Source organism: Sciurus vulgaris (assembly GCF_902686455.1).
Source record: "Sciurus vulgaris genome assembly, chromosome: 15".
Classification (NCBI taxonomy): Eukaryota; Metazoa; Chordata; class Mammalia; order Rodentia; family Sciuridae; genus Sciurus; species Sciurus vulgaris.
Window position 1 is genome coordinate 63,380,820 of NC_136476.1, and position 12,686 is coordinate 63,393,505.

The following is a 12,686-nucleotide window of genomic DNA, read 5'->3' on the forward strand; positions in this document are numbered from 1 at the left end:
AGACTGACATTACTGATTTCTAAAAACAGACCTGATATTTCTTCACTGAGTTTTGCTTGAAAAATTCAACTAAAACCAAGAGAATAATTTCTAAGCTTCAAATTTTCATCTGAAATATACCACTTCTTCTATGAAGATTTTCTTTTTTGATGTTAATTAATGATTTACTGTTCTGTACTCATAGTGTGTGTTATGTTTTTATTATACCATGTTTCACCTTGTAACTATTTGTTCATCTTCCCTGGAAGACTATATTGTTTGAGGCCAGGAATCATGTTTATTTGTTTGTTTGTTTTTAGTGCAGTGATAAACATGGTGTCTATTGGGTAAACACTCTGTATAGTGTATAACACTATATAAAATCAATGAATACAAATTTAATATAATAAGTTGTTGTATTGATTGTTATTGAGGGTATTCTTTTCCTCTCAAACAGCGTGCAGTTAAAAAATTTATTATGCTAACATCCAACCAAAATGTACCAGTGTTCCTTATTGATCCGTTGATTCTGAAATTGATTAATAAAAACTTCGAACAAGTCAAAAATACTTCTCATGGCTTCACTTCAGAATGCAAGTTTTTCTGTGTTCCAAGAGAATTTACTGCATTTGCACTACAGTATCACCTGTGGAAGAATGAGGTAAGTTGATCGCATTTAGATAATGTAACATTTGTTTCTTTTTTTTTTTTTCTTTTTTATTTATTTATTTATTTTTTGATTCATTGTACACAAATGGGGTACAACTGTTGTTTCTCTGGTTGTACATGAAGTAGAGTTGCACCATTTGTGTAATCATACATGTACATAGGGTAATGATGTTTGTCTCATTCTGTTATTTTTCCTTTCTCCCAGCCCCTCCCCATCCATCTTTTTCCTCTATACAATCCATCCTTCCTCCATTCTTGTCTCCCTCTGATAAGTGTATCATCATCTACTTATCAGAGAGCTCATTCGGCCTTTGGATTTTTGGGATTGGCTTATCTCACTTAGCATGATATTCTCCAACTGCATCCTCTTACCTGTAGATGCCATAATTTTATTATTCTTTATGACTGAGTTAATGTTCCATTGTGTATATATATATACACACCACAGTTTCTTTATCCATTCATCAATTAAAGGGCTTCTGTCTCTTACAAAATAGTATTGAATTAAACTAGTTTAAAATGTAAAACACCTAAAATCATTCTTAAAACTTTGTATAAATTGTATGAGGAGCTGGGCACAGTGGCATTCACCCATCAGCTCTGGGGGCTGGGTTGGAAGGATTGCAAATTTGAAACAAGCCTGGGCAATTTACTGAGACCATCTCTCAATAAAAAATAAAAAGGACTAGAATATAGCTCAGTGGTAAAGCACCCCTGTGTTTAATCCCTAGGACCAAAAATAAGATAAATTTTATCAGGAATATTTTCAGCTGTAATAGAATATAATTAATAATGGCTAATGCAAATATTGCATTTATTTTTCTTGAATAACAAGAAGTAAAATCTTGGTAGTAACAATTAGTTTTACTGACTGCTGATGTCAGGGCTAAATGTCTTCCTTTCTTTCCCTCATCATCACAAGATTGACATCACAGTTCCAGGTATCACATCCATTTTCAAAATGAGAGGAAAGAATGGTAATACCATCTTTAAAAAAAAAATGTTTCAAAGAAGCTTATGATAAACTACCATTAATATCTCACTATTCAGAACTATAATCCTATGTCACCTAGTTGTGAGAGAGCCTTAAAATATGGGTATTTAATTTAGTATCCATTAGTATCCATTAGTGTAGGCAAGCAGGAAGAGATTTGGTGATTAATTTTTAGTATATATTATATAAGGTAGACATAAGATTATATTCTTCCCATTTTGTAAGTGTGTAATACTTGTTTGATACTCAAGTGAAATGCTTTTTAGATGTGCTCAAAACTATGAATTTAACCTGCTTTATGGTTAACAAAATTAAAGTCAGATAGCAGTCAGCAAAAAAAGTCTCAAAGACCAAATATGCCAAAAATTTGATTACTTCTTTATTTGGAATATCTCTGACATAGTATGGATATGATTTATATGTGTTTCTAAGAGATTCAAGTTTTGGAACCTGATCTCCAGGGTGTTGATGTGTGTGGTGGGCAGCTTTTGAGTGGTCAGGCCTAGTTGGGCATTATTGAGTGTCTTGCCCTCAGAAGAAATTAGGTGGTTCTTGTGAGACCCTGAATTAGTGTTTAAGAGAGGGTTGTAATAAAAAGGGCAAGTCTGGCCCCACCCAGCTCTCTGGCTTCCTGTTTTATAATGTTTTCTCTTTTTCACACACACTCTTGTCTTTTGCCATGGGATCTTTGTCAGAGCCAGAGCTATGCTATTTTGACTTCTAGCTCCCATAACTGTGAGTTAAACAGACCAGCTCTGTAAAGTTGACCTATCTCAGACATTTTATTATGGTAATGTAAAATAGACTAATATAACTTCTGAGTTCCTGATTTCTTTGTTCTTAATTCCTAGGAGTTATGCAAATAAGAAAATGAGTATCAGATTAAATGAACATAACTAGTCAGCCACTGTGGGATCTGTTTTGATTGTATTGACCCCTGGTAGGCAGGGCTTACTTTCCAGAGTGATAGGGATATCTGGGAAAAACACTATAAGCTGCTCAGACCCTTGATTGCCCCAAACTCTTACATAAGACATCAGGAGAATGAATTGTCTGTTTTCTGGCCCATGGTTCTTTCCAGGCAATGATACAAGTGTTAAAATAGATAAATACATCATTTTTGTTTGCTTGCTTATTTTTTCCTCCTAAGTTTATATTTTGAAAGTGTTAAACTTATGAAAAAGTTAGAATGTGGTATTTAAATTCAGTTTTTGGTTTTAAGCAAAATAATGCTAATACTAAGTTTAAAAAGAGAAATAGTAGAGGGGGGTGTAGGGGTGCATGCCTGTAATTCCAGTGACTTAGGAGACTGAGACGGATGGGTTCCAAGTTCAAGGACAGCCAGTCTCAAAATAAAAAATAAAAAGGACACTCAATGGTAGAGTACACCTGGGTTCAATCTCCAGTACTGAAAAAAAGAAGAAAAAAAAAGTCACTTAACTCGAAGCTCATGATAAAAAAGCTTCTTATTCCCACACCTAGATCCAACCCCTTTGAACTCTTTATACCCTGATTATCTTCTCATTTATAAATTTTACATTTCTGTTAATATCTCATTTTGATCATGAGTTATAAGAGCTTAGCTCTTGTATTTACTTTTTCTCTCATACATACACTTATATGTCTGCTCATCATCTTAAAATGACTACATCTTGTAGTTAAATGAATGGTCAGTATTTATCATATTATGAATGTGTGGAGATTCATATGGAAGACACCTAGTTCACTCTGGCAAATTTTCCTTTTTCATATGAATCTTTTATTCTCTTTTTTGTTTGCTAGTTTTTTTATTCTATCAATAATCCTTCTGTGAACTTTGCAACAGAAACATAAAGCTCTCTCAGTAAGATCTAACATATCAGGTGATCCTCCCTCCCCTTGGAGACATCACCTTGAGCTCTTGGTCCTTTTACTATAATGCAGACTGGTCTTCTGTGCCAGTGTTGTTCAGTAATTCTCCTTCATAGCTTCCCAGAAAATCCTTTCATCTCTCCTGGGTTAAAAACGTCTGTTTTTTAGATTTTGTTTGCTTCATCACTCTAGGGAAGCATATTTTCTTATAATCTCCTAAGAAAGGTTGAAACCGTACATCTCTGAAAATGTTTCTATTCTGCCTTCATATTTGATTTCTAATTTAATTTATGTATCATTTGGCTTTTACTGTGTAACAAACCTCTCCAAAATTTACTGACTAAAAGCAACCTTTTATTTAATTCAAAATTCTGTGACCTAGCAATTTGGGTAGGATTCAGCTGGACAGTTGTGATCTCAGCTAAGCTCACTCATGTATCTGCTTCAGGAAGGCTGGCTGTCAAATGAGGCAGTGGAGGTGATGGGGCCACGTGTCTTTCATCAACCAGGCTAGTTCAAACTTCTTCACAAAGCACTAAGAAAGCAAAAGCATGCAAGGTTTCCTGACATTGTTTCAACATTAGTATTTCTCATTCATGAACATTAAATATATCTCCTTTAATTCTTTTATGTTCTTTAATAGTATCTTATAATTTTCTTAGAGATTTTACTCATTTTTGTATGATTTATTTTTTGCTACTTTGTCGTTTTTAATTGTGGGGGGATGCTGTTGTCTTTTGTATTTAGATTTTGTTTCTAGATCTTGTTTTCCAGCTGCTGATCTGAACTCTGTAGGTACGCTTTAGTAGTTTATACATTTTCTCTCTCTTTCTCTCCCTCAAGACTGATCAGATGAGTATATTGGACAGACAGATAACTTGGTCTTTTTTTTTTTTTTTTGACTGATTTAGGTAGGATCTCTAGCAGTTGTGTTGAAAATATGTTCTTTCCAAACTTTTTTATGTGGATGTTGAACTTCCAGAATTGATCCTCTGATTTTCTTATCTTTGTGATTTTCTCTTTTCCCAACTGTTGTATTTTTTTAACAGAATCTTTAATAGTGCCATTGATTTTGTCATATTTTTATTTGTTCTTTTTAAATATACATGACAGTAGAGTGTATTTTGACATATTTTATATACATGGAGTATAACTTCCCATTCTTGTGGTTGTACGTGATGTGGCGTTACATTGGTCATGTATTTATGTATGAACATAGGAAAGTTATGTCCAGTTCATTTTACTGTCTTTCCTATGCCTATCCTCCCTTCTTTCCCTTCATTCTCCTTTGTCTAATCCAATAAACATCTGTTCTCCCCACTCCTCTTTTTGTGTTGGCATCCTCACATCAGAGAGAACATTTGGCCATTGGTTTTTGGAGACTGACTTATTTCGCTTAGCATGATAGTCTTCAGTTCCACCCATGACATAATTTCATTCTTCTTTTTGGCTAAGTAATATTCCATTGTGTACATATACCACATTTTCTTTCTTTATTCATCTGTCAAAGGACACCTAGGTTGGTTCCATACCTTAGCTATTGTGAATTGAGCTGCTATAAACATTGATGTGGCTGCATCACTATAGTATAATGATTTTAAGTCCTTTGGGTATATGCCAAGGAGTGGAATAACAGGGTCAAATGGTGGTTCCATTCCAAGTTTTCTAAGGAAATATGCATACCGCCTTCCAGCGTGGTTGCATCAATTTGCAGTCCCACCAGCAACATATGAGTGTACCTTTTCCCCCACATCCTTGCCATCCTTTATTGTTACTTGTATTCTTGATAATTGCCATTCTGACTGGAATAAGATGAAATCTCAGTGTAGTTTTAATTTGCATTTCTCTGATTGCTGGAGATGTTGAACATTTTTTCATGTATTTGTTGGATTTGTCACATTTTTGTTTGAAATATTCATGTTTTCTAAAAGCTTCTTAGGCTCTTTTCCTTATTATGGCATTCTGTTTTTGCTTCAGGACTATGCATTTTAAAGTTTTAGTTTTTCTAAAATGTTTTTTGCTCTCTGCTGCATTTTGTTTTGCTAAATCCCATCTTTGTGGATATTTGTTTTCTGGTATTTTTATCTTATTTTGTTTGTGTTTTTTTATGACACAAATTTAATGTAATTGTTGATCTTTGTTCATGTTTAAAAATAAGAGATTGTAAATCAATTGGAATCTTTTTTTTAATGGTCATTCCTCATTAACTAGTGGACTATACTATGGAATAATAAGAGTATACTAATGTTTTCATTGGAGAAACTCCTAAATGTCAGTATTTGTAGGTCATTTCTCTTGGACTATTTGATTTTCTCATAGAAAAGCTTTACAAGGCTTAGAAGCCAATACAAAGAATATTCTATAATGTCCCTTTATTTTCCCAAAATGAAGTTTGTAGACATTATAATTCCTATACACATAATCCCCCAAATCAATCTAATGTCTTAATATAATGTAGAAATTAAAAGAACTAATGTATGTTTCAGTGTGTAAATGCTCAAGCATGACTACATTGTAAGACATAATAAAACAATTCAGATGCTTGTATTTATAAGTAGGATCACAAATACAAACTCTTACTGTGAATAATATTGTTGTTAGTAGTTTGATTTTTCAAAGCAGTGAACAAATTTCCAACAACAAAAAAATAAAATTGTATCTTCACTAAAATGGCTATTGTATTGTTGAGAAATAAGGGCAGACCATTGTAAACATGTTTTCTGTGATCATCTGATAGGACATTTGAAATTATGTAGGACACAAGATAGATTTTCATATTCTGGATGGTAGAATGTCTAGTGTTCCTGGCATAGGCCTTTAAATGTCAATTTACCATTATGATAAATCAGGAATATACCCACAAATTTCCAAAATATCTAATATCTTCAGAGCTACTACTTTGGAAGAAAAGAAATATGCTACAGCTGGCAAAACTGATATGATCAGAGTCAACGGAAGAAGCAAAAGGTCAACTTTGCAAAATAAGCACACCTGTTCCCCATTCCAAGTTTATCCTTTTATGCAGATGACATACAGAGCCCTTGGATAGTCCTCCCTAAAACTTCCCCTGAGATGGAACTAACTGTGGACTTCATTTACATGTGATTTTTTTTTTCTTTATTAATGTCATTACCAAGTGAGCAAACTGTTGCCAAGGCAAATGGAAGTTTTGTTTAGAGCAGTCTTGACCTAGGCCTTTACTCTCCACTTTATTCTTCACTTTTCTCTCCCAGGGTTATAAAAACGCAAGGCTTATCATTCTGCCTAGTTTGTCAGTCTTCCTTTCTTCCCTCAACCATAGTCAGATTTCTTTTAAGATCTGGCTAACCTACTTAATTTTTCCTGAATTTACCAACTCATAATACTTTAATTTCTTTCTATACTGTAGTGTTTTTCTTTGAATTGGCAACCCTTACCCTCTGTCAGTATTTTCCAGTTCTTGGGTATACCAAGAAAGACAAGAAAGAAAAGAAAAGGAGCTCTGTAGTTGACAATTCTAATTAATATAAGGAAAATCAGGTGCAATTTCATTAGCCAGGATAAGCTACATTGGTTGCTGTTTAAAAAAAAAAAAAAGAAAAAGAAAAAAACAACTCTAAAATTTCATTGCTTTAGCACAAAGAGTATTTGTCTTTATACAAAATCTGTTGTGGATATTCCTGGTCATGAGTATTCCTAGGCAGCTTTCCTATCATTGGTGACTCAGGGATCCAGGCTGTTTCATTTATGTGGCTTTCTCATCTTGGAGTTCTTTTCTTTCACACATGCAGATGGAAGAAGTGCATGGAAGATCCTTTGGGATATTGTGAGGCCAGTCCTAGAAGTGGTGTATGATACTGGACCAAAACACAAGTTAGCTCTATATAGAGAAATGAGAGAACACTTATTATTGGTACTAGTTAATATTCTGTACCAGACTTATCACTTTCTCTCAATTAACAATATAAAAGCAACAAAATATCTTTTGACTACCTTCTGGGTATTTAGACACTGCTGATTCCTGTGGTAGAGGAACTTGTTTGTGTCTGTTAATTGCATTTAGTCATTTAAAGAAGCTATTAAATGACATTACAATAAGTAGTGCAATAGAGGTTTATTTTATGAGAGCATAGATGAAGATAGAACTAATTCAAATGACAACATTGAAAAACCCAAAGAAAGCACTCTTGAAAAATGTTTCTGAATGCCATGGGTAGTAAGACAAACTTTAGGATGCACATCATCACAAACTTTAATATCTGGCATTACTTCTTTGAGCTTTATTCTTCTTTCTTCTTGTATAATGGACTAGATAAAATACTCCCTTGCTGATCTTATATGGTTTCTGTGGATATCAAATGAAAGATGAATTTAATAAACTTTGTTCACATTATATAAACCAGAGAGGTAATATTATATAGTTGAAAGGACCTTTAATTTTGTTGGATAAGACCTCAGTGCTTATAGTGGCTTTGGGTCTTATTAGCTATGTTTCTTTAGACAGAAAAACTGCTATGAGTCTATCTATATCGTGTTGCCTATAATACCTGTGCTACTTACTTTATAAGGTAGATATCATGGGCAAACTCAATAATGCAAATGAAAGTTCTTTGAAAATTATAAATGCCTATTTAAATGTAAGATATTCTTAATATTTAACCATCTATAACAGTGGTTGTTAAGATTCATAAAAAAATCTACCATGTAGGTTAATCTTGTTATGTAAAATTCATATTCTACGTTGGACACCTGTAATCCCAGTGGCTTGGGAGGCTGAGGCAGGAGGATCATGAGTTCAAAGGCAACTTCAGCAACTTAGCAAGACCCTAAGCAACTTAATGAGACCCTGTGTCTAAATTTAAAAAATATAAAGGGCTGGGAATGTGGCTCAGTGGTTCAGCACCCCTGGGTTCAATCCCTAATAGAAAAAAAAAAAAAAAAAAAAGAGAGAGAGAAAGATTTATACTCTTAAGATGTTGAAAATGTGCTTTGTCTTATAGTATGTTTCAGTCTGTTTTCTTAAGATTTGCATTAGGTTGGGCTCTATTGTAGCATTTTAAAATGTTGGAATGTAAGAATTGCAAGTTTAATTTTAGCTGTCCTAATATTAATGTTTACTTTACACAAACTAAACAGAGAACACTAGAATGAGCATTCTCATTCCAAGGAAGAAATATGTATTAATTTAGATAGAATTCTTGAATATAACTTCTATGCTACAGATTTTTTTTTAAATTACTAATCTGTTAAACATCCTCGTTTCTAAATCTTCTGGCAAAGAGAAGATTAGCACAAAAATAGGGCTTAACTCAGTGTAACAGTCACTTTAGTATTGCTGCTTATATTTTGTTTTGAATAATCATGCTTGATGTTCATTCAATTCCCATAGGAAGGCTGGTTTCGGATAGCTGAAAATATGGGATTTCAATGCCTGAAGATTGAAAGCAAAGATCCTCGGCTAGATGGGATAGACTCACTTTCTGGAACTGAAATCCCCCTGCACTATATTTGTAAATTGGCCACTCATGCCATTCATTTGGTGGTCTTTCATGAGAGGAGTGGCAACTACCTCTGGCATGGCCATCTACGACTCAAAGGACACATTGACAAGAAATTTGTTCCTTTCCAAAAGTTACAGTTTGGTCGTTATCCTGGAGCTTTTGACAGGTAAGTTTAGAGCCAAAAGGGGAAGTGTGAAATGTCCACATGTGAGTTTTTATACTTTTTTTCATTTTGTAATGAAATCTAATACATTCACATGAATGTTCATAGTAACCTTTTTTTTGGAGGAGAGGGTACCAGGGATTGAACTCAGGGGCACTCAACTACTGAGCCACCTCCCCTCCCTATTTTGTATTTTATTTAGAGACAGGATCTCATTGAATTGCTTAGCACCTCACTTTTGCTGAGGTTGTCTTTGAACTTGTGATCCTCCTGCCTCAGCCTCCCAAGCTGCTGGGATTACAGGCATGCACCCAACTAGTAACATTGTTCTTAATGCTTCTAAATGAAAAGCAACCTAAATATACTTTAACAATAAAATAATAAATTTATATGTATTATGTATATATGTATTATGTCTATAATTCATGCAATGAAGTATTATACAGCATAGAAACAAATGAACTACCGCTCTAAACATCAGCATGGTTAAATCCTACAATGTTGAGTGACAAGGCAGAAAAGAATACAAATGTTACGTATAAAAAGCTCAAATATAAATGGATAAAGAAACTGTGGTATATATACACAATGGAATATTACTCAGCCATAAAGATTAATAAAATTGTGACATTTGCTGGTAAATGGATGCAGTTGTAGAATATCAAGCTAAGTGAAATAAACCAAGCCCAAAAAACCAAAGGCTGAATGTTTTCTCTGATGAGTAGATGATGATAAATAAAGAGGGGTGGCAGGTGGGTGGCAAGAGAAGAATGGAGGAACTTTGGATGGTTTAGAGGAAAATGGGGTGGAAGAGGGAGGGGGAAGGAAAGATAGTGGACTGAGGCAGACATTATTACCCTATGTACATATATGATTACATGAATGGTGTGGTATACATTGTATACAGTCATAAAAATGAAATTTATACCCCATTTGTGTACAGTGAATCAATGCAGTCTATAAAAAATTTTTTTTTTTTTAAGTGTTGGACTGGGGATATAGCTCAATTGGTAGAGTGCTTGCCTTGCAAGCACACGGCCCTGGGTTCAATCCCCAGCACCGCAAAAAAAATAAAAATAAAAAAATGAAGTGTTTATTTCTCTGATTTAAAAAAAAAAAAAGCTCAAATACAGGCTAAATTATGTTCATGGATATGTACTTAGTATGACTCAGTGGTCTGGGGTTGTGGCTCAGTGGCAGAGTGCTTGCCTAGGACGTGCGAGGCCCTGGGTTCGATTCTTCAGCACTGCATACAAATAAATACAATAAAGGTTCATTGCCAACTAAAAAAATATTTTAACAAAGAATACTACTTATACTTAGTATTAAGAATAAGGAACAGGTACCAGAAAAAAACAAGATAGAGTTTATTTCTAAGATGAATGAAGAGGATACATAGAGAACTGGATACATAGAGAACTGCAGGAAGCTAGCAAGATTCAGTTTCTGTGGTGGAGACATGGGGGTTTATAATTCATTATTTTGTACCTTTGTCTTATGTGATTTCTTATATATTTTTATGTATGCATTAGTGCATTATAGTTGTACATAATAGTGGGGTTCATTTTGACTTAATCATACATGAATGGAATATATCATTTGTTCCATTTCAATCCCAAGTACCTCCTCTTTCCTTCCCCTTCTCCCTCCTGCTGTTCCCTTTACTCTACTCTACTACTAGTCTTCCTTCTATTTATTTATTGTTGTGGTTTTTTTTTTAATTGGAGCTTTATATATATACATATACATAAGGGTCATTTCATTCTACAGTTCAACTATGTATAGAAGTATGTCCTTTGCTATCTCAGTAATAAAAATGTTTCTAATGAGAAAGTTATTTGAAGGGATTCATGTAAAATTTGACAGTGATATTGGCAATTACAGAATGAAAATTAAAACCCTTGAAATTGGATAATAAATTTGAAGTTTCTAATCTAGAGTTACACTTTTCTTCCCCTTTTGAAGTCACTAATAGTGATGCTTTAAATACCATAATCTTATGTGTAGGTAGCAATAAATATTTATCATTTGCCTTAAGTTTGACATTCTTATAAGGATTTTCAAATTGTAAACCCTTCTTAGAAACTTTCAGAGAGGCAATACTTATCTATCACACTTGAGAACTATCAGAGTGTTTATTCTTGCCCTCTTATTAGTATTTAAAATCATGTATTTGAGAAACCACTGAAAAAAGTATTCAAAACTGGAGCTGTCTACATTTTTTGTTTACATAAAGTCAAATCTTTCCTAAACCAAACCAGGTTTTTAGTAATAAAATGAACAATAATATTATAGGAGTGGAGGAAAATAGTTTGTTGTTATTATTTGCTCCTTTTATTGTTCTAATAATAATTTATGGTTTTCTTACCACTCCTATGCATACTTTATTCATTATATATTTCAAATAAGTTTTTTAGGAAAACATTATCTTTTTCGTAAAGTCTTGTGAGTTTATTTCAGTGTTTCATTAATAATTTAGTGAAGGTCAAAATTGTCAGTCAGAAAATACCTGTTAAAGATAATGTGTGCCAATAGATAAAAACCATCACTACATTGTAATATTTTATATAAAGAGAAATGGAAAAACTCAAGGAATATTTTTAGAATGGGGATATCCAAAATATACATGATTGATTCCCACATAGCATTTTGCCTGTTAATGAGTTCTAGACTCTTTTAATTACTCTTTTGTCTTAAGTGTTAAGAACATTTATTTCTTCAGAAGTAAATCAGTAGTTTAAAATTAAATCATTAAGCTTTATTTTTTGCCTGAAATACCAAAGTATATATGAACAAGTATAAAAATATTTTAAAATATATGAACCAAATACTTAAAACTCAGTTGCTGATTGATGTCAGATTCTCAAAGTCTTACTAAAGTTACTAGTTGATATCTGAGAAAGAAAATACACTTGATATTTAGCTATTTTACTAATGTTTAATATTGTAAAGAGGCTGCCAGTATTCTGGATTATTTCCTTATAATAAATCTTAACTTTTGTTTTCAGGCCAGAGTTACAGCAGGTTACTATTGATGGACTAAAAGTGCGTATTCCAAAAAATCCAGTGCACTTTCTAGAAGAAATACCACACTCAAGGTTTATTGAATGCAGGTATAAAGAAGCTCGAGCATTCTTTCAGGTTAGAGATAACCAAATAATATACTTTTAAATTAAAGGAAATATGTTTATTTTTAATATTTTAGGGGGAAATGAAGGACAATAAGCAAAATTATCTTTTCAATTCATCTATTTTCTTCTAGCTTCTGTTCTTTTAATTAAAAAAAAGATTAAAAATTAACCTAAAAAACAATTTAATCCCTAAATAGATAAATAAGTACTTACTGTTTTATTCATGTAGATTTTGATGGGGTTACTATTGGTCTTTGCCTTTAGTTGTAATAGCTTATAAACTTGATAGAAGATGGTGGATTGTCTTTTTGAAGCAATCTAGGAAGAAAGAGGTTACTATAGAAGATGGACCATGTAGATTTAGAAAATATTTCATGGAAAATATAATTTTTCTCAGAGGTTTGCTGCTGAATATGAAT

The 12,686-nt window shown here is 33.1% G+C and overlaps 1 protein-coding gene across 3 annotated transcripts in view; it reads left to right on the top strand.

The window, feature by feature from the left end:
- The window catches only part of FKTN (fukutin), a 72,845-nt gene that overhangs the window by 30,359 nt on the left and 29,800 nt on the right, over nt 1-12,686 (top strand). For all 3 annotated transcript variants that reach the window (XM_079113294.1, XM_079113295.1, XM_079113296.1), the window contains 3 exons: nt 437-640; nt 8,862-9,139; nt 12,145-12,277. In XM_079113294.1, the coding sequence (XP_078969420.1) occupies nt 437-640; nt 8,862-9,139; nt 12,145-12,277 (615 nt within the window). The remainder of the gene's footprint in view (nt 1-436; nt 641-8,861; nt 9,140-12,144; nt 12,278-12,686) is intronic.